Source organism: Capricornis sumatraensis, chromosome 15 (genome assembly GCF_032405125.1).
Source record: "Capricornis sumatraensis isolate serow.1 chromosome 15, serow.2, whole genome shotgun sequence".
Lineage (NCBI taxonomy): Eukaryota > Metazoa > Chordata > Mammalia > Artiodactyla > Bovidae > Capricornis > Capricornis sumatraensis.
In genome coordinates, this window is record NC_091083.1 from 66090704 (window position 1) to 66114764 (window position 24061).

Genomic DNA, 24061 nt, shown 5'->3' on the forward strand with positions numbered 1-24061 from the left:
CACATGCTGCAAGGTAATTAAGCCAGTGCACCACAACTACTGAGCCTGCGAGCCACAACCACAGGAAGCCCATGCGCCCTCATGCCCCTGCTGTGCAACGAGAGACACACTGCGATGAGACGCCCACACACGCAACTAGAGAGCAGCCCCTCCTGCCACAACTAGAGAAACACCACGCACAGCAACGAAGACACAGCACAGCCATAAATAAATGAATACTTTTTTTTTAAATACCTATGAAAGGTCAAAAGCCTGATGCCAACCATGGCTCAGCCAGTCCTATTAAGACACCTTCACACAAAGGTCATTAAGAATTGGTCTCTGCTTTATCTTCTGGAACTGTGATCCAGCCAAGACTTGGCCAGACTTGAAAGGGTCCTACCCTTCAAGAATCAGCAGGTCAAATCACTTAGAGCTTGGGAACAAACATGTCCTTGTGTTCAGCCTGATAAACCATACTTGCCAGAAACACTTTCCCAAGAATCCTGGATTAGCAGAATTCAAAGGCTGCTCCACCTCCGAAAGTTCAAGGAAGGAGCGAGACAAAGACCTGGGAGGCCCCCAGGGCTTTCAGAGACTGCATTCCGGATATGCCCCTTCCAGACCATGGAGTTGGGTTCATTCCTTGGCACCAAAGAATCAATGGAAGCACCAATATCAAAGTGCACACCCACCAACAGGCATGACAAATTTCACCTAAAAGATGATTCTGTTTCCCTCAAAGGTCCAAGAAAAATAAGAGCCAGGACAGTCGGCTTTGTCTTCTGCTATCATCAGCCACACCTTCTGCCCTCTGAGAAAAGGTCAGCCGTCACTTGCTCTAGGCATCGACATTTCAGCAAAGACGAAAACAGGACATTTGGCAACCAGAACTGGAGCTGAGGTTCACAGTATGAGAACAGTGAGGTTGGAGGGGCCCTGCAGCAAAATGCTGAGCCTGCCTGAAGGCAGGACCCAGATGTTGGGAGCCAGCATGAGGAACTCCGCCCATGGCAAAGGTCATGAGGAAGAAAGCTTGGCATACGCAAAGGCGTGATCAAGCCTCAGGAAACCCCCTGTTCCCGAGCATCTACCCCCAAAACCAGAGTACTTTACGGGGAGCTCTCCCCCATAACCACTTCTCTCAGAGAAGGAGTTAACTTGTAGCTCCAGTTAATAAAAATTCCTGGGCGTGATAAGAGTGTTTCAATTTACAAACTCTGAAGGTTCTCTGGCCTGCCTGATCAGGCTCGTCCGGCCGCATGTGATTGTTTACAGCCTCCCAACAGTGAGAGGCACGGGATGTTTAAAACTTTCTAAATACAGACTCTTTTGAGAAGTTAGAAGATCATTAGTATAGTATTAGTAGGTTGACTAGGAATTACATTGGTGAAGGGTTTTTTCATTTGTCGTGCCAATAATTACTGCTAATTCCCTGCCCTGGGTGTGACAAGGATGTCTCAGGTCAACCCTCTCTGCTGACAGACTAGCTTGTGTGACAGCCTCTCAACCATAAACAGCACAGTTTGGAGTATTAGTGTAGGGCTTTTTTCATTGATGAGTCAATGCTTGCCATCAGGCCTCCATATCCTTAGGCACCTGGGAATATATTAATCAATGTATTTGGAATATAGAAAAGGAAATATAGTAGTTTTTGATGTTAGCAATACTAGACTTTTGAGTTAATGAATCTTCTCTTTTGTTATAGATCACTGTACTTTGTTATAAATCACTATAAATCACTATGCTATGTAACTTTATCACTATCTTAAGACAAAATAGATCTTAAGGGGAACATTGGTGAAGGGTTTACATTTGTTGAGCCAATATTTGCTGCTAAATCTCCATATTCCTGCCCTTATAATGAATATAACTAGCATATAGGAAAAATAAGTATTAACCTTTCAGATTAATCATGTTAAACCTTAGGTTAAGTAAATTCCTTTCTTGATTGTAACTCACTACACCCTCACCCTATAGGAATGCAACTTTATTTGGAGGGTGGTGCCTGATTTAAGAAAAAAATCACCCCTGGAAAAATAAGTTTTCTGGTTAACTGACCAGTATCAGATAGGGCCATAAAATGTCAGCAGACCTCATGGCCAAAAGATGATAAAACTCATAAGACCTTTGTGTAATTTTATATGAAGCACCTGATTGTGACAAGGGTCAGGTCTGCTGACCCCCACGTGACTCTGTATTCATCCCTATGTATAACAAAAAGGTATATAAACAAACCTGAAAAATAAAGAAATCGGATCAGTTTCTGGAAAGACTGATTCCCCCGTGTTGTCTTTTTCTCGCTCTCCGTTTTCCTATCTGAATTCAGCCTCTTTTTCTACTACACTATCTGTTTCTAATCTCCTTCTATATCTATAATCAAATAAGTTTTTTCCAGGACGCCGACTCCGTCCCCACCTTCGAATCATCCTGAATCCACCGGGGCTGGACCCCGGCACCCAGCCCAATCCCACTCCCTACTTAAGACATTAACCACCCCATGAGTCCAAATCACCCCCTCTCCCCCACTCTTACATTGTAGAGCCGTGGGAACACCATGGCGTCATCATGGTGTCATGCCTAGCACATGGAGTGCTAGGAACCTAACAGATGACTGGGGCTTCTCTAAAATACAGAAAAAGCCTGACACCCATGGGATAGGCTTTCGAATTGAGGGAGCCATTAAATGAAATAATAAGTGAGAAGAAGTCTGGGCTGTTGCTGCTGCTGCTGCTGCTAGAGACTGAAAAATCCTGAATACAGATGAGCTCTACAGCAGGCTCCTGACACCCTTCAAGCCTCATTCCTGGGGTAATTAGGGAAAGGAAAGGGAGCTGAGAAAATCATGTAATGACCATGCTTGAAGTCCCCCTGAAAACACAGTTCTAGCTCAGTGTAGCACCGAGCATGCCTCTGGGCCGAGGCTCCTATTTGTTTCCCTTCACTGGTGTCCAGAGCAGGAACAAAACTTAATACTTGTCTCCCAGGGCAGTTTTCTCTACCTTCAGCCAAGAATCTTTCCTCCCACCTCTTGAACTAGTCAAGTTCTTACCCATGTCAGGTTCTTGGTACTTTTCCAAGCCCCGGACATCTGCAGGCCTGGATCCGTCATATTTCCCCCAACAGGGAGAAAATGTCACTCATCACCTGGCACCCTGTCCAAAGAGAACTCACTCCCTCTCTCAATCTTTTATTTTTTTAGTATCACTGTCAGAATTCAACCTATTAACAGTGTCCCCAACTAAGGTGTGAGCTCCGTGAAGGAGAACCTGTGTGTCTGGCCCACTGCCTAGACCCCACAGCCTACCGCAGTACAGGGCAAAGAGAAAGTACTCAGTGATATCCACTGAATGAACGCAGGCATGTACTCATGCCAAGGGTCACTGAGTTCACACTGTACTTCAGGGATAGGAAAGAACTCACTGACAACCCCATCTCCCTGGCTCACAGCAGAAAGTAACAGTGGGTTTGGGGGGAGATTTGATATCTATTAATAGCAAGAAGATCTGAGTTCAGATCCTAAGTCATCTGTACTTCTTGGTGTCCTGAGGCACATACATAACCTCCTCTCTAGAACTCAGAGTTCTCATCTGCAAAACAAACAAACAAACAAACAAGGGCATGGAATGGGCTAGACCAGTGGTTCTCAAACCTGGGCCACTCGCCTGGACCATTGTGGAGGCTTTTTAAACAAATTTCTTCACCTCAACCCTGACTTGTTAAAGTATTTAAGACTTAGGGAAGGGAGGATCCAAGAATTAGAACTTTTAACAATGACCCCCACCCCCAGGTGATAATCATGCCCGCAGGGACAGCCGGTCTTCTCCACTAGGAAAAGAGGGCAGGGCCAGGCCCACACCTGCCCTGAAGACTCCCAGAGAACCTTCTAGATGCTCCGCCCAACGCAATCCCACTAGCTTCCAGAACCAGCTTCATTTGCTTCAGACCCTGATCCATGATCATCCACTCATCTGTGGGTAGGTCTCTCTCACTTGGGCCATCAGCTCCATTAGGGCTGGGACCCTGTGAGTTGTACACCCTTCTACCACCTCCAGGAACACTGTATATGTGTTAGTCGCTCAGTCGTGTTTGATTCTTTGCAACCCCATGGACTGTAGCAGCCTTCCAGGCTCCTCTGACCATGGGATTCTCCAGGCAAGAATACTGGAATGGGCAGCCATTTCCTTCTCCAGGATCTTCCTGACCCAGGGATCGAACCCATGTCTCCCACATTGCAGACAGACTCTACTGTCTGAGCCACCAGGGAAGCCCCCAGGAACAGTGCCTGGTACAATATATATTTGTGGCAACATAGGAATGAATGAGCACACAGGTCCTTTATGGTAGACAGCTGAGAGGCCTAGAGAGGCAAATATATTCAGAGAATCTCCAGGTGAGGCTCACCATGATGTTACTACCCAGCTCAGTTGGACTCAGAGCCCTTTATCATGAAGCAGCAGATAATAAGCATATTACAGGGGACAAAGACTGCCCAGTAAGGGGCACGTAAGAGGCAGCCAATACTGGATGAGTGCAGGGGAATTTCATGTGGCTGGAGAGCTGCTTAAACCCGAGAGGGACTGTCAAATTCCTTTGAACTGAATTCTTAACCCAGACTCTTTTTTTTTTTAATTAAAAAAATTTTTATTTATTTATTGGTTGTGCTGGGTCTTCATTGCTGCATGTGGGCTTTCAATAGTTGTGGTAAGCAGGGCTTACTCTCTAGTTGTGCCGCACAGCCTTCTCATTGCGGGGGCTTCTCTTGTTGAGGAGCACAGGCTCTAGAGTGGCGGCTCAGTAGCTGTGGCCCACGGGCAGGGTTGCGCCGAGGCATGTGATACCTTCCAGGACCAGGGATCAAACCCTCAAGCTCCCTAGAGCCCCTGCTCTGCAATGAGCATCCCATGTACTGCAACTAAAGAGTAGCTCCCACTTGCTACAACCAGAGAAAAGCCCAGACCAAAAAAGATAATTAAATGTAAAAAAAATTTTTAAAGATAACAGGCCTGTGAAGATTAAAAAGAAGGGAACAGTTACTTGGCCTGCCAGCTCTCTCCAAAAGAAATCCAAGAACCCTGAACATCTCAGAAAGACACCGACAGACATCAAAACCATTAGCAGGTGCTGATCTTGGAAGTCAGCCTGTATCACATCACCCTTATCAGTAGGCTTGGATGGTGTCCCTACGTGTCCAAAGACTTTTCCAAGAGACACTGGGCTATAAAAATGGGATGGAGCTTTTCTTCTGACAGATCGGAGGCATAAGCAGGAGTAAGGCACCTCCTGAAAACTTGTGCCCACCAACACTGACCGATCGGCACCGGACAAGGTAAGAACTCTCAATAAACACTATGCAAGAGAAAAGGTCAAAACTCCGGGATGGAAGCAAGCATAGGACAGCTTGTCAAAGGGTAGATAACTTGGGTTCTGTGTTTTGAATCTCTTTAGCCATACCACTTCCCTGCTAAAACGTACAGCACTCTGCCTAGCACAGTAGGTATTAACAGGGGCCTGTTAGGCAACTGCTTTTTTAAAAAATGGGAGATTTATTACTAGAATTATCAACAGGCTCCTCTCAAGACAATGTCTAACAATACTGCCATTGACTCAGTCACAGGCACAGAATTTTATTATTTTTCCCTCACAAGACACTTACATGTTTCCTGAGACACTAATTCTAATTCCTCACTGATGAGGATAAAATGAAAAAATAATGAAGAGGTGAGTTTTTTCAAAAGCCAAACTTATTCAGTGTGAAGGATTGTCAGTGGATTCCCGTATGTCCTTCCCAACATTTCTGTAATAGCAGTTCTTCCTATGGTGTCAGTAAATAACAGGCAGCTTGACTTGGGCAATGCGGGCACATGGCAAAAGTCAACAAGCCCAATTTTACAAAACTTGACTGCTTAGGAAATCCAGAGAGGAGCTCAGAGTCTACTTGCTTCACTGAGGGGAAATGCCCCAAGGCACAAACCCCCATGTCACCCAAAACATGAGCAAAGGAAAAGACAAGAGAATCCTGGGAACAGAGGAATCTGACCAGCAGGGGAGGGACGTAATCTCCACTGGGTCACACAGCTGAGCTCAGAGTCAAACAAGGCCTGGGTCTAGACACTGCCTTCTCATTAGCACCGAGGCTCCTCTGCTGCAGAAGATGATAATAATATTGTCTAGTGCTGGATTCGCTGGGAGAATTGTTGCAGATGAAGGGCTTAACACAACTGACCAGTATGAACATGAACCAATACTCATTAAGGAAATACCTATGGACACATCCCAAGAAGTAGAGTGGAGATTTACGCAGCTTACACATTCACAGTCACTAAGGCTGCTCAATCTCAGCCAAGAAGAAGACGCCCCACAGCCAATGGTCAGCAGGAGCATCCAGTGCCCTGCCCACAGGAGGGCCCCAAGAAGTGGATGAATAGGTTAACTCAGTCATTCAATACACACACAGGTGAGCTTCCTACATTATGGTGCCACCAATATCATAGTGTGGACTGACCAGTGCCACCATTGGACAAAATCAGCAGCTCTCCCAGAACAAGGGAATGGGCTTTAAAAAGTCAGAGAAGCCCCGAGATGGTCTCACTCATAGGGAGATGACACTTAGCTAACATGCTAGGATAGCCCAATGACCAAATGAGTGGAGGGTGCCAAGCCTAGGGCTGATTCCTTGGGTGGTTTAGTCCTGATCAGGCAAAACTACCAGCTGGGGGTAGACAGTGGGTAAAGGTGAGCATACTGGCCACTCTGTAAACACAAGTTTCACCAAGTGAAAAATGAGAACACAGGCCTTCCATCTCACCACCATGAGGAGTTTAAAGCAACTGACATCCATTCACACTCCACAGAGGGACCGGCACGTGATAAGCTCACATCAACAAGGACACTGCTATACATTGGCTGCCTGAAAACAAGGAGAGACCTTGACTACCACAGGAGTGACAACACTCGCAGCTCGATCATTCAAAACACTTGAGTTCCCCAGTTGGTGACTCAGATCACTGCAAGGCTAGTTGAATCCGGAAGACTGGTAGGAGAATGTGGGACCGTACAGTTAAGATCTGGGCAGGGCATGGCCTGTACTCAAAGGGTTCCCACCAGCCCATAGACACCTCTGCACAAAGTAAGAGGCTGTAGAAAAAGGGGCCCTTCCTCAAGATATTGACTGTCATGGGCTGAAACGCCATCCCTCGAATACGGTATACTGATCAGAATATTGACATTGTGAGTGGCACCTTCCTACAAGAGCTAGGACCCTGGCATGTGCACAACCAAGACAAACATGCTGGCAGCCCTGTGGTCCACTGGGAATGTGGTGTCTGATGAAGCCCTCCTTTGCAGATATCGGCCACAAGATGCTGACCCTGTGGGCCTTGGCCATCATGCTAGCCGTTCAGGCAGGAGCACTTGACCTACCGACCACACCTTCACAGCTGGGAGCCCCTCCTTACCAAATAACCTCTGGGCTTCCCGTTCATTTCCCGATCAGTGTGCCTGACCCACAAGTCCCCAGAATTTCCTCAATCAGAAAAAGCTCTCCACCTCCAAGACATGCAGCTGGCACCTCAAGAGCCAGATGTCCACCTGTGGCCAAATACCTTGTGTCTAGCAGCAAACTCAATGACTGTAAGTAAGATTCGTTTTACCTGCACAGCTTTGACTTTCTACCCCTTCACACATGCTTTTCATCTCCAAGCCCAAAGGCTAGTTACACCTCTGGACAGGTGGTTCTGAAATAAGAGGCGATAGCAGTATCACCTTTGGAGCTTATCACCAAAACAGCTGCCTGGAACCCCACTCGCAGACATTCTGGTGCAGCAGTACCGCTGCGGGCCGGAGGGAAGTTCAGACAGTGGTACATGTGAAGTTGTAACCCATCAAACAGTGACTTGGTAGTAGAGGCTGTTAATTTCACTGTCAGACATAAAAAATAAAAACCTTAAATGATATGAATATAAAATTAACACCCTTGGGGGGGGCTCTCCCTGGTAGCTCAGTGGTAAAGAAGCCGCCAGCCAATGCAGGAGATGTGGGTTTGATTCCTGGGTCAGGAAGATCCCCTGGAGAAGGAAAGAGCAACCCACTCCAGCATTCTTGAGTTGGAAATCCCATGGACAGAGAAGCCTGCCAGGGTTACATTCCATGGGTCCTCAAAAGAGTCAGAGAAGACTTAGTGACTAAACAACAGCAACACCCTTGTAGCCACCACTGAGACTGAGGAATAAAACGGGCCATAGGACTGAAGACCCCCAGGCTCCTACTGGGGTTGCACTGCTCCACCCTCCATCTCCTCTCCGGAGAAGGCCTCTGGCCTGATTATTTTCCTCCTGCCATTTCTTTATATTTTATGACATGTGGATACTCCTTCTCAAGATAAATATTTGCACTAAATGCTACAAAGTTTTCTAAAGGTGACCTGCTTGCACTGTCACTCAAACTTAAACGTTTCTGAGGCAGTTCATTTGTGCTGTAATGAGAACTTCTGGTCTGCTCATTTTCGCTGCAGTATTGTACCCAATGAATCCTCCATGATTCATGCAGCTAGCCGATCTCCTTTTTTTAAAAAAATTGCAGTATAGTCGATACAGTGTTTCAGGTGTACAGAAAAATGATTCAGTTTCTTATATATTTTTTTCATATTCTTTTCTATTATGGTTTCTCATAAAATACTGGCTTCCCTGGTGGCTCAGATGGTAAAGAATCTGCCCGCAATGTAGGAGACCTGGGTTCAATCCCTGGGTTGGAAAGATCCCCTGGAGAAGGAAATAGCTACCCACTCTAGTATTCTGGCCTGGAGAATTCCATGGACTGTACAGTCCATGCGGTCACGAAGAGTTGGACACAATTGAGCGACTTTCACTTTCATAAGATATTGAATATAGTTCCCTGTTGTATACAACAAATCCATGTTGTTTATCCTTTCCCCCACCCACTTGGTAACCATAAGTTTGTTTTCTAAGCCTGTGAGTCCAGTTCTTTTTTGTAAATGTTAAATATGTTCACCTATCATTTTTTTAGATTTCACACATAAGTGATATCATGCATTTGTCTTACTTCAGTTAGTCTGAAAATCTCTAGGTCCATCTGTGTTGCTGTGAGTGGCATTATTTCATTCTTTTTTATGGCTGAGATTCCATTGTGTGTGTGTGTGTGTGTGTGTGTGTGTGTGTGTGTGTGTGTGTACCACATCTTCTTTACTCGTGGACATTAGGGTTACTTCCATGTATTAGCTATTATAAACATTGCTGCTGTGAACATTGGGGTGCATGTGTCTTTTTGGTTTTTCGTTTGCTTGCTTGTTTTAATTTCTATTTCTTATTTATTTGGTTGTGCCAGGCCTTAGCTGTGGCACACAGGATCTTCAATCTTCATTGCACCATGCAGAATCTTTAGATGCAGCATGTGGGATTTAGTTCCCCAACCAAGGATCAAACCTGGGCCGCCTGCATTGGGAGTGGGGAGTCTTAGCAACTGGACCACAAGGGAAGTCCCAGCATCCACAAGGGAAGTCCCAGCATGTATCTTTTTTAATTAGTGTTTCTGTCTTTTCTGGATATATGCCCAGGAGTAGATCTGATGAGTGAAATGGTAACTCTATTTTTAGATTCTTAAAGAAACCACACTGCTCTCCACAGTGGCTGCATCAATTTACATTCCCACCAAGAGTGGAGTAGGATTCCCTTTTCTCTACACCCTCTCCAGCATTTATTATTAAATGTAAAAGTCTACATGCTGGCCATTCTGACTGGTGTGAGGAGCAGAACCACACAGATAGAGAACAGGAGATCTAGATCAGTTAGCTCCATTACCTCCCTAGCCACCTCCTGCCCTGCTGCCGCTGCTACTGCTGCTGCTAAGTCACTTCAGTCGTGTCCGACCCTGTGCAATCCCATAGACAGCAGCCCACCAGGCTCCCCCATCCCTGGAATTCTCCAGGCAAGAACACTGGAGTGGGTTGCCATTTCCTTCTTCAATGCATGAAAGTGAAAAGTGAAAGTGAAGTCACTGAGTCGTGTCCAACTCTCAGCAACCCCATGGACTGCAGCCCACCAGGCTCCTCCATCCATGGGATTTTCCAGGCGAGAGTACTGGAGTGGGGTGCCATTGCCTTCACTCACTTGGCCTGCCCCCAGGGAATCATGCTGCAGGTTCCATCATATACCCCTGGACAAGACACCCCTGAGGCAAAACTGGGCCTCAGACAAAAGAAGAGCCTGCCCCAGGCCACTTGACCTTCAAGGGGCAGAATCTAGACTATATGTATATACTCTGGGCTACTAGGCTCAAAAGCTAAACTAGGTCCTTTCATGCCATGCTCAAATTGCTTTAGAGTAACATACTCAATACCACGTTGGTCTCAGGTAGGTGGTATTAATGCTGCTGCTGCTAAGTCACTTCAGTCGTGTCCGACTGTGTGACCCCATAGACGGCAGCCCACCAGGCTCCCCGTCCCTGGGATTCTCCAGGCAAGAACACTGGAGCGGGTTTCCATTTCCTTCTCCAATGCATGGTAGTGAAAACTGAAAGTGAAGCCGCTCAGTCGTGTCCGACTCTTAGCAACCCCATGGACTGCAGCCTACCAGGCTCCTCTGCCCATGGGATTTTCCAGGCAAGAGTACTGGAGTGGGCTGCCATTACCTTCTCCGCAGAGGGGACAGGTATGTTTCTGGAACACCAGGTTGTCCTTGTGGTGGGCAGTGGCAGGGATTGATATTTCAGGGAGGCATGATATTCAGTGCCTATGGGTCCCACAACTCAATGGTGCTGGCTCTCCAGCTGGAAAGCTTCTTCTGGCTGAACCGGCTGGGCAGCTAGCAGCAGGATCATGTCTCTCGACCCTTTTCAGATCTGAATGCCACCCTGACCCCGAAGATAGAGAACATGCTGAAGTGCGAGGAGATAAATCTGGCCGGTGTGTTGGGAGAAGTGATATCCACAGTGTCCAACTCTGACCTGCTGTCTGTGTTAGATCTTACTTCGTCCCTCAATATCCTTGGAGGTGGTGGCCTCGGTGGTGGCCTTGGTGGTATCCTGGGCAAGGGAACGGCATCCCTCAATATCCTTGGAGGTGGTGGCCTTGGTGGTATTCTGGGAAAGGGGAGCAGCAACAAGCCCCCAAAGCACCCCCAGTCATTGCTCTCAGAAGCCACTAGTGCTATCAGTGACCTCGGCCAGGAGGCTCTGGGCAGTCTGCCACTTGTCGACAGCACTGGTCTCTTGACTGGAGACAAACTCAAAGAAACCACTGAGGGCATACTGAACAGTGTGGTGCCAAAAGACATCGACAGTGCGCTCACAGGCCTGCTGGGAAATATCGACTTGGCAGATCTCTTGTTAGGGTAAGTGCTTCCTTGACCTTAATGTCTAGCACAAGATGAAAGCTACTGTTTGGGGAAACTCATGTTCAGCTCCCAATGATCCCATGGAAAAGAGCAACCACGTTTTCATGAAGCAATATTTTAACTCGGTGCTGAAAGGCTATCCTTTTGGGGGGAAATATGATCAAGATTTGTTGACCTTAAAGAACTGGGCCACCTTTTTTTTGAGAGCGGCAGTGATGTCTGTGGAACTGCCCCCAAGAGCCAGAGCTATTGTATTGTTTAAAAAAAAAAAAAAGGGAAGGAGGAAAGAAAGAACTAAGTGGGTAAGGGGGCTGGGGAGTCCCAGAGATAGATGGGTGGGTAGGTTGTTAACTGCCTGCTTCAAAAGTGTTTCTCTTGTTACCCAGACTGATTCCTTGAGCCAGGACTGACATTTATACTTCATGCTGTCACTTTACAGATTAGAGGTTGAAAAAGTGACTGTGGAGAACATGACGTCAACCATGACAGGCAACGGGATCCTTGTCCACGCTGTGACTACTGCCTTCATAGGTGGAAACGGGTGAGACTATTTCCAAATCAGTCAACTGGGACAGCCTGGACTAGTGACTTAAGATCTAGTGTCCAAGAGCCAAGCAGAGACAACAAAGAGTAAGGCAGGATGGTTGAGGATGGAGCGAAAGGGGCCCCAGGCCCAGCTGCCTCTCCCCTCCTGCCCTGAGGAACACGGTGGCAACGTAACACCACGGAGCCCCACGCTCCAACAGTACTAAAAAAAAAGCCAGAAATCCAGATCTCCATGTGAAATCTGCATAATCTGATAGATGAGCAATGAAGACAGAAACCATGGAGAATTTCATATCAACATGTACCCTGGTCTTAGGGGAAATATGCCTTCCAAATAATCTTGACTCTCCAAGGAGAGTCTGCTCACTCTACAAATACTGTGCTAGGAAGTTGAGGGGAAACGGAGATGATTAAAATGCCCTCAGGAAACTAGAGATTTAAACACGCGTGCATACACATTCACTCATCCACCTAATGGGTAGTTAATAACTGCTGCTCTGTACCAGACGCTGTGTTGGGCAGAGGGAAGACTAAAGGCAGGCAGCCCCTGTCTTCAGTGGATGTCAACATGTGTGGGAAGGACAGGTTAACAGAGGAGGCCCAGGGCACCCAGGAAGATGTGAGAGGGGCAAGGGAATCCACACTGGGAAGGAGATTTCTTGGACTAATACATTCATATCCCTGATAACTATCACTGATTGAGCTCCAGCCAGGCCCTTAACTGAGGCACTCTGAACTCATGAAGCTTCTTGACAACCTCATCAGGAAAGCAGTCCTGTTTCTAGACTAGAAAACCAGTTTAAACTAGCAAAACCAGTTATAAACCTTGCTCAAAGTCCCTCAACCAAATGATGGCAGTGACAGGATTTGAGCCCAGGTGTTCAGCTTCCAGAGTCCTTATCTGTGACCACTACAGTTAACAGTGTCAGGGAGAACCATCTATCTTCTCCAAAATATCTGACCAGGCTCTGGTAAATGGTGGGTTTTTCCTGTCCGTTGTCACCCACACAACAGACAGCTGGGAGTGCTGGGCACAAAAGTGAACTTGTAATGCGCATCTTGTTACAAGTCAGCCTGGTGCCACCCAACAAAAAAAGACCCTTGAAGACTGGTTAGGAGGGTGATTTTGACAATGTTTATTAAATACCTCCTTTGAGCCAAGCTCTGAATTCTATGCACAGCAGATTGGCCAACCATAGGGCATACTTATTGGAAAGCACCAAACTTACCCTCACTCAAATAATCTGGTGATTCCCACAGTGCCTATTGCTTTGCTGAGTGACATCTTGCAATGGGACCTGGGTTCACCTGCATCTTGTTCTCCACAGCCTAGCAGGACCTGTAGTCAGCATACTGGGATTTCAAGTGCATGCAGATGTAACTCTGCAAATTGGAATTTCCACCAACAACACGCAATGTGTTAGCCTCCTAGTCCAGGGGAAGAACATCGAAGTCAAGAACGTCAACCTGCAGATAGCAGAGGTGTACGTGAGACCATTTTTTCTCATTTTCTGGATCAAGTGGCCTGTATGTCAGGATATCCTTGCTGGTACCACATTTAGAGACCAGCTCAGCCAAACCAGTGGTTTGAACCATCAATAAAGGAGGCCCAGAGAAGGGCCTCTGCTTGCAAATGGCCCACTGGGTCTGAGCATAGCCTTCTCTCACTCTGCCTGTGTTCTCTTTGCTAAGCATACTTTTGTACTCAGTTCTATTTTCCTGCATAAGCAATCCATTCACCTAGATCAAAATTCAAATGATTCAAAAAGCCATACAGTACAAGTCTCCCTCCCACCCATATACACCGGCTAATTATCCTTCCTGGAAGCAATCGATGGACCCAATTTTTCCATTGGCTTTCAGAGACATTATTTGCATATGCAACAAACGTGCATGTGTATACACACACAGAAATGGGCTGGTTTATTACATACACTTTTCTGGTCTCTTGATATTTTAAAAAATTGCTTGGAATTGGTCACATCAGAATATAAATAGCTTCTTCATATTTTATGGCTGTCTAGTACTCCATTATGAAGATACACTATCACTTACTTAAGAGAGCCTTATCAAGGAATAGTCGGGTTTTTTTCCAGCTACTAACTTTTGTATTCAACTGGTGAATAAGGTCCCAGACAAGTCTGTTTACCACTGTCGTGGTATCTGAAGGATAAATTCCTCCATGTGAGACTGCTGGGTCATCTCTCTGGCTTTGGTAGTTTTCTTAGGTATTCTTCCATCTTCCTTAGTGACTAAAACAGAAGGTGAAAGAGCTTAGGGCACAAATTAAATAGCAGGACGTCACTGCCATTGGTTCATCAATGGATGTTTGGGCAAATGTTAAGGGTCACACAGGTATGCATGTGTGATACATGTTCTCCGCATGTACCTTCCCCAGGGTCACAGGTGTTTTGCCTCTGCCTCTGCCCTTGGATGACACCATTTCTCAACTGCTGACAGTAACTATGAACGAGAATGTAAGTCGTGGGACAGGGGAGGGCACTGCCTCGGAGGTCTATGTTGCTGGGGGACGCAGGAAGAGGCCCTTACCTCAGACACAGTCTGGTACTAGAGGGACATCAGGCCTCAAGAGTCCCGTTTCTACATTAGCATCCCCCCCCCACCCCCAGACCCAAATACCCCAGTAGCAGGATCGGATAATGTTCCAGGTTGGGGCAGGAGTAGGGGAGGATGAGTTCTGGCAAAAAGGAAACCAGGAAATAGGACAGGGAGAAGAGGAGGACAGACGGAAGGGGTCAGGAGGACAGGACTGCTGCACTCCCTTGGCAAAGCTAACAGATGAGCCCTTTAACAGACTGAACGATCCAAATCATGTGGCATTGAGCTCAGTGATGTCAACGAATGCAAGAACTGTGAGTACAAACACCAGACCCCCACCCTCCTGGCAGGGCTGCCCAGGTCAATGGGGGGAGGTGGCCCAGGCTCCTTTGGGATCCTATAGGTGATAGGAAAGGATGGAGCTGTAAGCTGCATCCCCAAGCACCCAGGCTGAAAATGGGGCAACTTAGCAGCTTCGCTGAACCACACTGACTCACTCTCCAGGACACAACAGGACACAGAGCCCCTCTGGAGTCTCTGGTGGCTCCCCAGTCCCAGCTCCCCAGCTCCACACAGTGTGGAGTTTGAGCAAGGAGCACCCTCACACCAAGGAAGCTGGGAAGCAGCAATTCCCTCCCACGTCTCCTAACATCCAGGAGACCAAGATAACAGGACGCAGTAGGATGGCAGTGGCCAAGACAGTCCAGGCAGGAACCTGTTGACATTTCCCAGGACCCAGAGCAGGCGAAACATGGGGCCTGGGCAGCGAGACTCTTTCAGCTGCGTTCTCCATCACCTTCCTCTCCACAGTCTCCTCCGAGACACACGTGGAAAAGCTGGGGAGGCAGCAGGTTTCTGCCTGGGACCGAGGGAGAGGGAGGCGCCCAGGGCACAGCCTCCAGGGCACTGCGCATGTCTCCACAGGCTCTCTTTTCCTCTCACTGCAGCTACTGGCTTGTTCAACTACCAAGTTAGAAGTTCCAGGATTTCTGCAGAGGGTCTTTCAATCCTCTACTGTGTGAGTGTTCTTTGTGCTTATGAATGGGATCTGTGAGAGGGCTGGAGACATCCCTGAACTCACCAAATAAACTCCAAATCATGACAAACCTGTCTTCCTCCCTTCTCGAATCCCCAGACCTTCACCCTGGGGCCATCTCCAGGCTTCTTACCATAACAGCTGAGTGCCTGCTACAGGGGCCAGCCATGCTTTCCCTTCCACTTACTTCTAATGCACAGGACCTGAGATGCATACCCAATGATGACAACTTTTTCTTGACCAGTAGGATGTTCCCAGCAGTGGTTAGACATTCAACAGACTATATTTAAGGAAAGAAAAAGTGCAGACTCTCCCACCCACCCTCTCAGCCACCCAGGGAATGGAAAACTAGGCCATGAGGAGTACTGAAGAGAGGCAAGGTTTTGGGCCCACTTACTCTACTCGCGGGAATCCATCTGTACAAACATCCCAAGTACAGATATATTTAAGCACAAAGAAATACAAGTATTAATGACAAGGAGGGAAAAAAACTGGAAATGAACTAGAAGGAAATAACTAAGCTAACTATGAGATTACTAGAAATGTTTACAAAGTATGAAGGTACGGTTAATTTTTTAAAGCAAAATACAAGTGATATTATGTACAGGCAAAGAAAGAAAATAAGGTGAAATATTAGTGATATCCACTCAAAATCTCTTTTCCCTTCTTCATACTTCTCTAGACTTGTCAAACGTCCTGCCATGTGCAGTTTGCATTTTATAAACAGAGGGCACAATGTATACGAAAGGAAGAGGAATCATTCAAAGGAGGCCAGAATTCCATAGATAAGATGAGCCTTGAGTGTGCTTGACAAGACAGTCATTGTAAGGTTGGGAGAACTGTGAGTTAGGTACAAACATGCATACACACACACATATTACCTGAGGCAACATTTAAATGGAGGAATTCACTGGAAAATGAAGACATGTAGCCTCTCTCGGAAAATCGGAAAATCGGAGGTCTGGGGGACCAAGGAGCAGTTTCAGGGCTTATCGGCTGGAGACGGCAGTGCTTCCTCCTCTGTGAGGGGCTCCTCTCTCCCACAACTCCCCTACAGTCCCGCAACAAGGGGGCAGGGAGGTCAGCTGTGCTTTGTCTTCAAGCTCGTCCACTGTGGGGTTCACATGGGGCCAACTCACTCCTCAGCATCACAGACAGGCCTTCGAAGACCCTGAAATCGACGGCAGTCTCACACGTAACAGGGATGTTTCTCTTGTTCTCTCTCTAGGCCTACTTTAACCAAAATAAATCCCCTGTGCCTGGAAGCTACCTTCCTCCAGATCCTAAAAATGTCAACGCTGCCGTGATTTTGTCCCGAATGATGCTCAGGGAGATTGTCACTAAAAGTGCCAAGGAGAGCTCTGTCAAGGTGAGCCTCATCCACAGGGCCCTGCCACCCTCCTCTTTGCTTAAGTCTAGCCTATCAACCTCTAAGTGTGAAAAGGCAGAAATGCCAAGTGGGTTCTGGAATGCTCTTCCAGAGATAAAGACGAGGAATGCTACGGGATACAAATTTTCCCTTAATGGTCGTCTAATTGGGTCTTGTATATAATGCACTAGGGGAAAGGAGAGAGCAGGGGCACGGGGGGAGCAGGAGCTCGGGGAGGCAGAGCTGCTTCTCTCCATTTTACAGGCAACTAAAGTGAAGGAAGCAACTTAACCAACACTCACAGCGTGTACAAGGGAGTGGGTTTATCTACATAGGAGGAATTCACTTGCTTCCTGCCCAGAAAGTGGTAGAAGGCAGGTAGTTACAACAAAATCATAATCTTCAGTACTCTCTATGTGCCAGGCTCTATTTCAGTGCTTCCTTAACAGAGTCTCCCAAAATCATCAAGTGCAGAGCTATCTGCTACAAGAGCAGAGAAAAAAATGGGCTCTAAACCGGATGAGGAGTAATAGAAACATGTTTCTGCGTCATGGGCCCCACTGTCTTTTCGAGAGAGGAAGCGAGATAAAGGGAGATGTCTGGAATGAGACGGTGTCTGTGTGCTCATATCAGCTGTGGCAGCACCCAGCAAGGTGACCCATGCATACCACAGGATCCGTAAATATCTGAATAATGGAACTGAGCAATCCATGGATACCTCACCCTGCAACATCCTGCAGCCCTCCTCCCTCTCCATACTCTGTAAACGATGACTCCTTTACCGCAGATAAACAACCTGGAAGCAGCGATCACCAAAATCGTTTACTACCACCTGCCAAACAACAAAATCAACGCCGCCTACTGGGTCAACGTGGAAAGGGATGGTGAGAACATAGCCACTGGGCAGACGGTGAGTGCTGAGTAACAAATCGGGAATGAGCTGTGAGGAGGAACGAATAGGAGCAGAGGTCCCATGGAAAGAAGAGTGCTCTGTAGGGGGAACTAGTACCAAACCTCTGGGGGTCAGAGTGCCTGGGTGTCCCTAGGAGGAGGAGACCAACCAGGCTGGTAGGCTGCCTCCTAAGACCTGGTCGCCTCCACTCCAGGCCTCACCTGTCACCTTGTTGGTCATACCACAACATGACACATCTGCTGAGTAGCCTGGTGAAGGTATTTTCAACTCATGTTTGTTTTATATTCATGCAGAATGTCACCATCTCCCATGCAAGTGAGATTTCAAACAACAAAATCAAAACAACCATCAAGATTGTCAGGTACGGTCTATAACTACAAACTCCTCTTGCCATTTACCAGCCTAGGATGCAATAAAAGAAACCAATTCAGAAACTACTGTATAGGCACAGGGAGCTCAAGCCGGTGCTCTGACAACCCAGAGGGGTGGGATAGGGCGAGGGTGGGGGTGGCTCAAGAGGGAGGGGACATATGTGTACTTATGACTGATTCATGTTGTTGTATGGCAGAAGCCAACACAATATTGTAAAGCAATTATCCTCTAACAAAAAAAAAGAACCAAATTCAAATCACATACAAAGAATAATGGACAAGGCCTTTGAGAAATACTTGGATCATTACAGAGAAATCAGAAAGACATTTTACTCACATGCTGTTATGCACCTTAAATCTGCTCTTTCTCCTATGTATTTATTACAACATTTTATAAGTGACTTCAAGAAGGAACTGAGCTAATACCTAAACTCTTACTTTAGCACTGGTTAATAATTGTTATTTGGAAATAATTTTTCCTTGTATTTTCTTTCCTGACAGTGCTAAACACAGCGTGACACCCCCTGAGGCTGTAAGTCAATTTGCGTTTTCAAAATATTTATCTATGATGGGTGAGAAATTATTTTCAAGCCAGGCACTCAGTAAAACAGGACTCTACAAAAAAAAAAAAAAAAATCACACAGATTGGATCACAGATGCAATGTGGAACAGGATTGCAGGTTCTGAACCTAGGTTCTCTCTGGAAGCTCTTAAAACCCAGTTCCCCAAGCTCAGTCAATGATCTAAAGGCAGGCCTAGAATCTGTGCTCTTTGTGTTGGGTAATTCGGATATACCAGGAAGTCTTGAAGGTCCACAGAAAGGAAGATGATGTGGGTTCTAATTAGGCCTTGGCTCACCAGAGCATCTCACTATCCCCACCTTTATGATATTTGATCTTCCACACAAACATAATTTCATTCAACAAACATTTAGTGACCATCACTACATGTCTGACCCTAAATCTATAACATGAAACAATGGTGAGGTCCCAGATTCGGGAGTGACACTCCAGTTTAAGTAGGAGGACAGGGACAGATTAAAACCATATATAAATTAAGCCCCATCATTAAGAGTCTGGTAACCACACACTGGCTGGAGGTACACAACATGCACTCAGAGGCAAGCAGCCTTATGTCTACGTCCCAGGTGTCAGCCCTGAGACAGGGGGATGTCAGCTGAGAGGTAGACTCTGGGAGTCAGTGTAAGCCCAGGTTGCTTTACCTTATCTGTACTGGGCCAAGCTCTGTGTAGGAGAAGGATCACAGAAGGCATGAACCCTGACCTCATGTAACCACCCACCTGACAGGGCACACATACTGATGCGATAGCTATCAACTGACCATGGAAAAGACAGAGGGCAGACAGCATGAACTGGTAGGCAGACCGTGGGTTCACTGAGAAAATGACGCCTGAACTCAGCCCTGAAGAAGGAGCAGGAGTTTACCAGGGAGCAAAGGTGTAAACCAGGTAGAGGAAACAGGATGTGCAAAGGGTAGGCAGAGTGGAATCCTAGTCCTGTTGAGGGGAACGCAAAAGAAGGGAGGTAAACAGAGCACCAGATCCAAGAGGGACTCGGGATGGATCCCAAAGAGCACAGTCCATCCTCCCCAACTACTGAAACTGCATTTGACCTGAGGGCACGCAGCTGCATCTCAGTGCCTACAGCAATGTCTGGAACACAACAGGAGCCCAAGAAACACTGGCCAAGGAGCCACCCAAGGCATCAAAAACCTACTTGAAAGGCCTTTGAAAATCCCCAAAGAATTAGAGGCCTGATAGATAGATTGAGATCCACCTCCCCACAAAGCCTTGTCCAGTACCAGAAAGAAAAAAAAAAGCCCACATGTCCAGAGGAACCCAAGACCACTTTCCACTATGTAAGCACTAGCCAGGAGGCTAGCAGATGTACTAATAAAAACACTCCACCCAACCCTTTCAGGAGGAGGAAGAAAGAGATGCGCTACGTGAAGTTCTGAAGAAAGTTATATTTGCTGTTACTGGTATGTGGAACTAGTAACGTGAACACCAGAAAAGTGAGTGTCACTGAAAGGAAGGGACGGGACAGCACACTGCAGCCTGTGCCGCAGCAGCGAGCAGAGTGTCATCTGGTCACTGCGGGACTGGAGCACGTTTTTATTCTGATAGGGACCGCAGCATCTTGAGATGGCAAAACATGAAAACCAAATCCAAATGTCTCTTCTCCCGGTCCAAATGAAATCCAGCCCACTAGGTGTCTTCAGAACAGCATTATGTCACTTAGAGGAAAGAAGCACGGACCACGTCACCTAGTCACATAGATAACAGAGTTTGAGAAACTTAGGAGTATGACTTCATAACCCTGATGATCAAGAGATAGGGCACAAAATGCCATCTATGCATATTAATGATGAACTCTAGAGGGTTGATGTATTGCAAATGAAATCAAAAGAGCAAGGCTTAATTCTTCTGGTTTCTTCAGAGAAAGAGGGCAGACATGCCAGCATATCTCTTGGTATCGATTATACCCATCAAGTTTTCAGTTAGGTCTAGGGTCCTTGAGAACTCACCCTCACACACACGAAAGACTGGGAGAAATTGTGTCTTAACTCAGATCCCTCTGTTGAAGGGGCGGGGGAGAGATTTCCCCTAGAGCCACACTCTGCCCAGAGACATTCTCCAGTTGACTGTGGCTAAAACAACCCAGCCTAGCCATTGTTTCTTTCAACTCACACCATAAGATGTGCCTTCTTTTTTTCAGGCAATCTAAATCAATGGAATATTCCACTAGGAGCAATCCCAAATTCTCTAAACAGTGCCAAGCTTCAAGTGCTTAAATCGGTAAGAGAAAGAAATATAAACATTTTCCTCTCACATTAAAGTCCACTCTGCACTTCAGAGTAATGAAGAAGGCCAGTGGGCCCTGGCATCAGTCTGTCTGGGCTGCCTCACCAGCTCCATCCAGTCTCCCTAGTCTTTCCTAAGCAGATTCATTGCCTACTGTCCCTTTTGTTACCATGTAAGTTCTAACCCTGAGACTGGAAACACGTGCACGCGTGCCCAGTCATGTCCAGCTCTTTGCAACCCCATGAACTGTAGCCCACCAAGCTCCTCCGTCCATGGGATTTTCCAGGCAAGAATACTGGAATGTGTTGTCATTTCCTCCTCAAACGGATCTTTCCAAGCCAGGTATTGAACCCATGTCTTCTGCACTGGCAGGCAGACTCTTTACCACTGGGCCATCGGGAAGCCCTGCAGCCCCACTACATATTCCTAATTCATCCACACTGTCGCCTTGTGACTGTAAAGCCTCTTGTTCTTCACCACCCTGACTCAGATTTCCCCTTCTTCCCATCTATCTAACCTCACACTTAGGGAAAACTGAAAAGAGAACTTGCTTTCTGAAAAACAGTTAAAAGGATGGAAAAGTTATGTAAATTTGCCACCAAGAAAACAGTGAAAGACGGGTGGAAGTAGAGAAGATATACGAGAGAGTAAAGTTTAGAATCTCCATCACCCTTACAATGTCCCATTCTTGATAAACATGTCTAATGAGTATGCCATCTGAGAGAACATTAATTTCTTTCACATTGGCTCACATTTCAGAAGTCTTACATTCCAATTTTTACTTAATCCCCCAAAGTCCACGAATCTGTGACCAAATCAATTACTACAGTGTAGAGGTTGGTAAAATCAGCACTTGCCTCAATGTTAACTTTCTACCTCCTACTCATGCTCCGTAACTATGAGGGGCCTGGACATATCACTTAGCCTCCCCCATTCCGCCCCAGTTAAGGGACTGGATCAGATGAACGCCAATTGTGTTTCAGCTGCAAGCGACAGGAAGCTCAACCAAAACTGGTTCAAGCAACAACGCAGAATTATTGGTCCTAACACCCAAGGATGGTGCTAACTTCAGCAGTGGCCCAAATGTGACACCAGAATCCATCTCTTGACTCTAAATGCTTTGGGGTGGGCTCTATTTTGGCTCTGCATTGGGGGTCCCTCACTACCAGGAACTTCACCCTGTTTCTGGAATAACAAATGAAAGTCATCCAGAAGTAACATCTGGGGCTCCCACTGGCCTGAACTGTTCCACATCCCCTTCCTTAAAGCCAGTGCTGCGGTCAGGGGGATGGAGTACACTGGCTGGCTCAGCCTGTGCCTGCACCAGCTTATGTATTTAAGAGTATAACTAGCTGTCTTTTGTCTCCCCACAGAATGATTTTCAAGCCACAAACTAAACCCAGCACCGGAAGCCAGGGAATGTTTCAGAATGAAAGCAAAGATACTCTGTAATCCCTCTCTATGAAACACTGTGGAAAAGACATCTTTTTGACTAAGGAATTAAGTAGAGTTAGTGTTCTCAACATGTCCAGCTATGCTTTGGAATTTCACCAACAATACCCTGAATTAACAAGTCTAAGAAAGGCAGGAATCCAGGGATAGGGGGGACTTTTCTAATTATCTCACCAATAAATAACCTGTTTTCATGCAGAAAAAAAAAAGTGACATGTCTTTAATTCTTACAAACAGGCGTTCCATTGTGTGCTTATGACTAGTAAAAGCACTTCTTACTGGGGACAAAAATTTAGTAATGAGTGATGAGGCCACAAAACTCAGGGTTACTTTACAGAGTGCTCTAGGGAACAATCCTGACAATGATTAAGATTTTTCTTCCCATAGCTCAGGCCTCCCCTCCCCAAACGTTATCTTCTGTCCATTGGCCCAAGATGAAAATCACACAGGGGCTAGGATCCAACTTCCCCATCGTCACATGTTAAAAACCGAAGGGCACAGTGAAAGTGAAGTCACTCAGTCGTGTCCGACTCTTTGTGACCCCGTGGACTGTAGCCTACCAAGCTCCTCTGTCCATGGGATTCTCCAGGCAAGGATACTGGAGTGGGTTGCCATTTCCTTCTCCAGGGGATCTTCCCGACCCAGGGATCAAACCCGGGTTACTGGCATTGGAGGCAGACACTTTAACCTCCGAGCCACCAGGGAAGCCTCTGAGCCACCAAGGGCACAGTCCAAATGCTAAAAGCTGGATGGAACAGAGCAGGTAAGAGTCCGATAATATCATAAATAGGGCAGCAAAAGATCTAGATCCCAGCTCAGGGACTACAGGCCAAGCCAAGTGGCTGTGAGCGGAAAGCCAATCAATGTTAGGTCAGTAAATGCAAAGAAACCCAGAAAAATATACAACAGGGATAATGAGAATCACAACTCTGAACTCTATACCAGGCAGAGACTCTCTGCCCTATGCCAGTGTCTTGCACAACTATGTGCTCCGGAACCAAAACACCTCAGGTTGTTAGACACAAAAGATCAGAAAGGGAAGCAAGGCCAGCGACTGGGCGACAGCACTGCACATGACAAAGACCCAGTCACACTCTTAATTGGGTATGAGGTTCTATTCTGGAGTGATGGTTTGGAACTAGATAGAGGCTGTAGTTCAACACTGTGCCACTAAACTGTCTCCTTTAACTTAGTTAATTTTATGTTATGTGAATTCCACTTCCGTTTAAAACACAAAAAATGGGAATTCCCTTGTGATCCAGTGGTTAAGACTTTGCCTCCCAATGCAGAAGGTGAGGGTTTGATCCCTGGTCAAAGAGCTAAGCTCCCACATGCCACATAGCCAAGAAACAAAAACATAAACCAGAAGCAATATTGTAACAAATTCAATGAAGACTTAAAAAAAAAGGTACACATAAGACAAATTTTTAATAAATAAAAAACAAGAAACCTTCCAAATCACATTAGCAACGAGTATATCTAGTACCCAGATGTTGATTTCTATACCATTCTTTATCAAAGGAACCTAATCAGTCCCCTTGGAGAAATGGATAATTCTAGGACTAGAAACGAAATATGAAAAATGACCCAGAACAGCGCAGATGCAAGGAAGAAGGCAACTCATACAAAGGTGGAAGTGTGTCAAAGGGATAGAGGGCTCGAGA

At 46.5% G+C, this 24061-nt stretch overlaps 1 protein-coding gene across 1 annotated transcript; it reads left to right on the forward strand.

Moving 5' to 3' along the window:
- The first annotated feature begins 13214 nt into the window (after positions 1 to 13214).
- On the forward strand, positions 13215 to 22535 carry LOC138091807 (vomeromodulin-like). Its single transcript, XM_068987782.1, has 11 exons — positions 13215 to 13357; positions 14272 to 14350; positions 14689 to 14746; positions 15380 to 15450; positions 16697 to 16837; positions 17625 to 17747; positions 18044 to 18111; positions 18623 to 18653; positions 20062 to 20122; positions 20860 to 20939; positions 22319 to 22535. Exons 2-11 carry the CDS (start codon positions 14339 to 14341, stop codon positions 22340 to 22342), a joined length of 669 nt encoding a protein of 222 aa, XP_068843883.1. The 5' UTR covers positions 13215 to 13357; positions 14272 to 14338; the 3' UTR covers positions 22343 to 22535.
- The last annotated feature ends 1526 nt before the right edge of the window (positions 22536 to 24061 follow it).

What these genes read in the sequence shown, in the direction of transcription:
- LOC138091807 (XM_068987782.1), top strand. An exon ending in CCAAGGAGAGCTCTGTCAAG is followed by an intron (nt 16,838 to 17,624) that starts GTGAGCCTCATC and finishes CCTTTACCGCAG; the next exon opens with ATAAACAACCTGGAAGCAGC. An exon ending in ACATAGCCACTGGGCAGACG is followed by an intron (nt 17,748 to 18,043) that starts GTGAGTGCTGAG and finishes ATATTCATGCAG; the next exon opens with AATGTCACCATCTCCCATGC.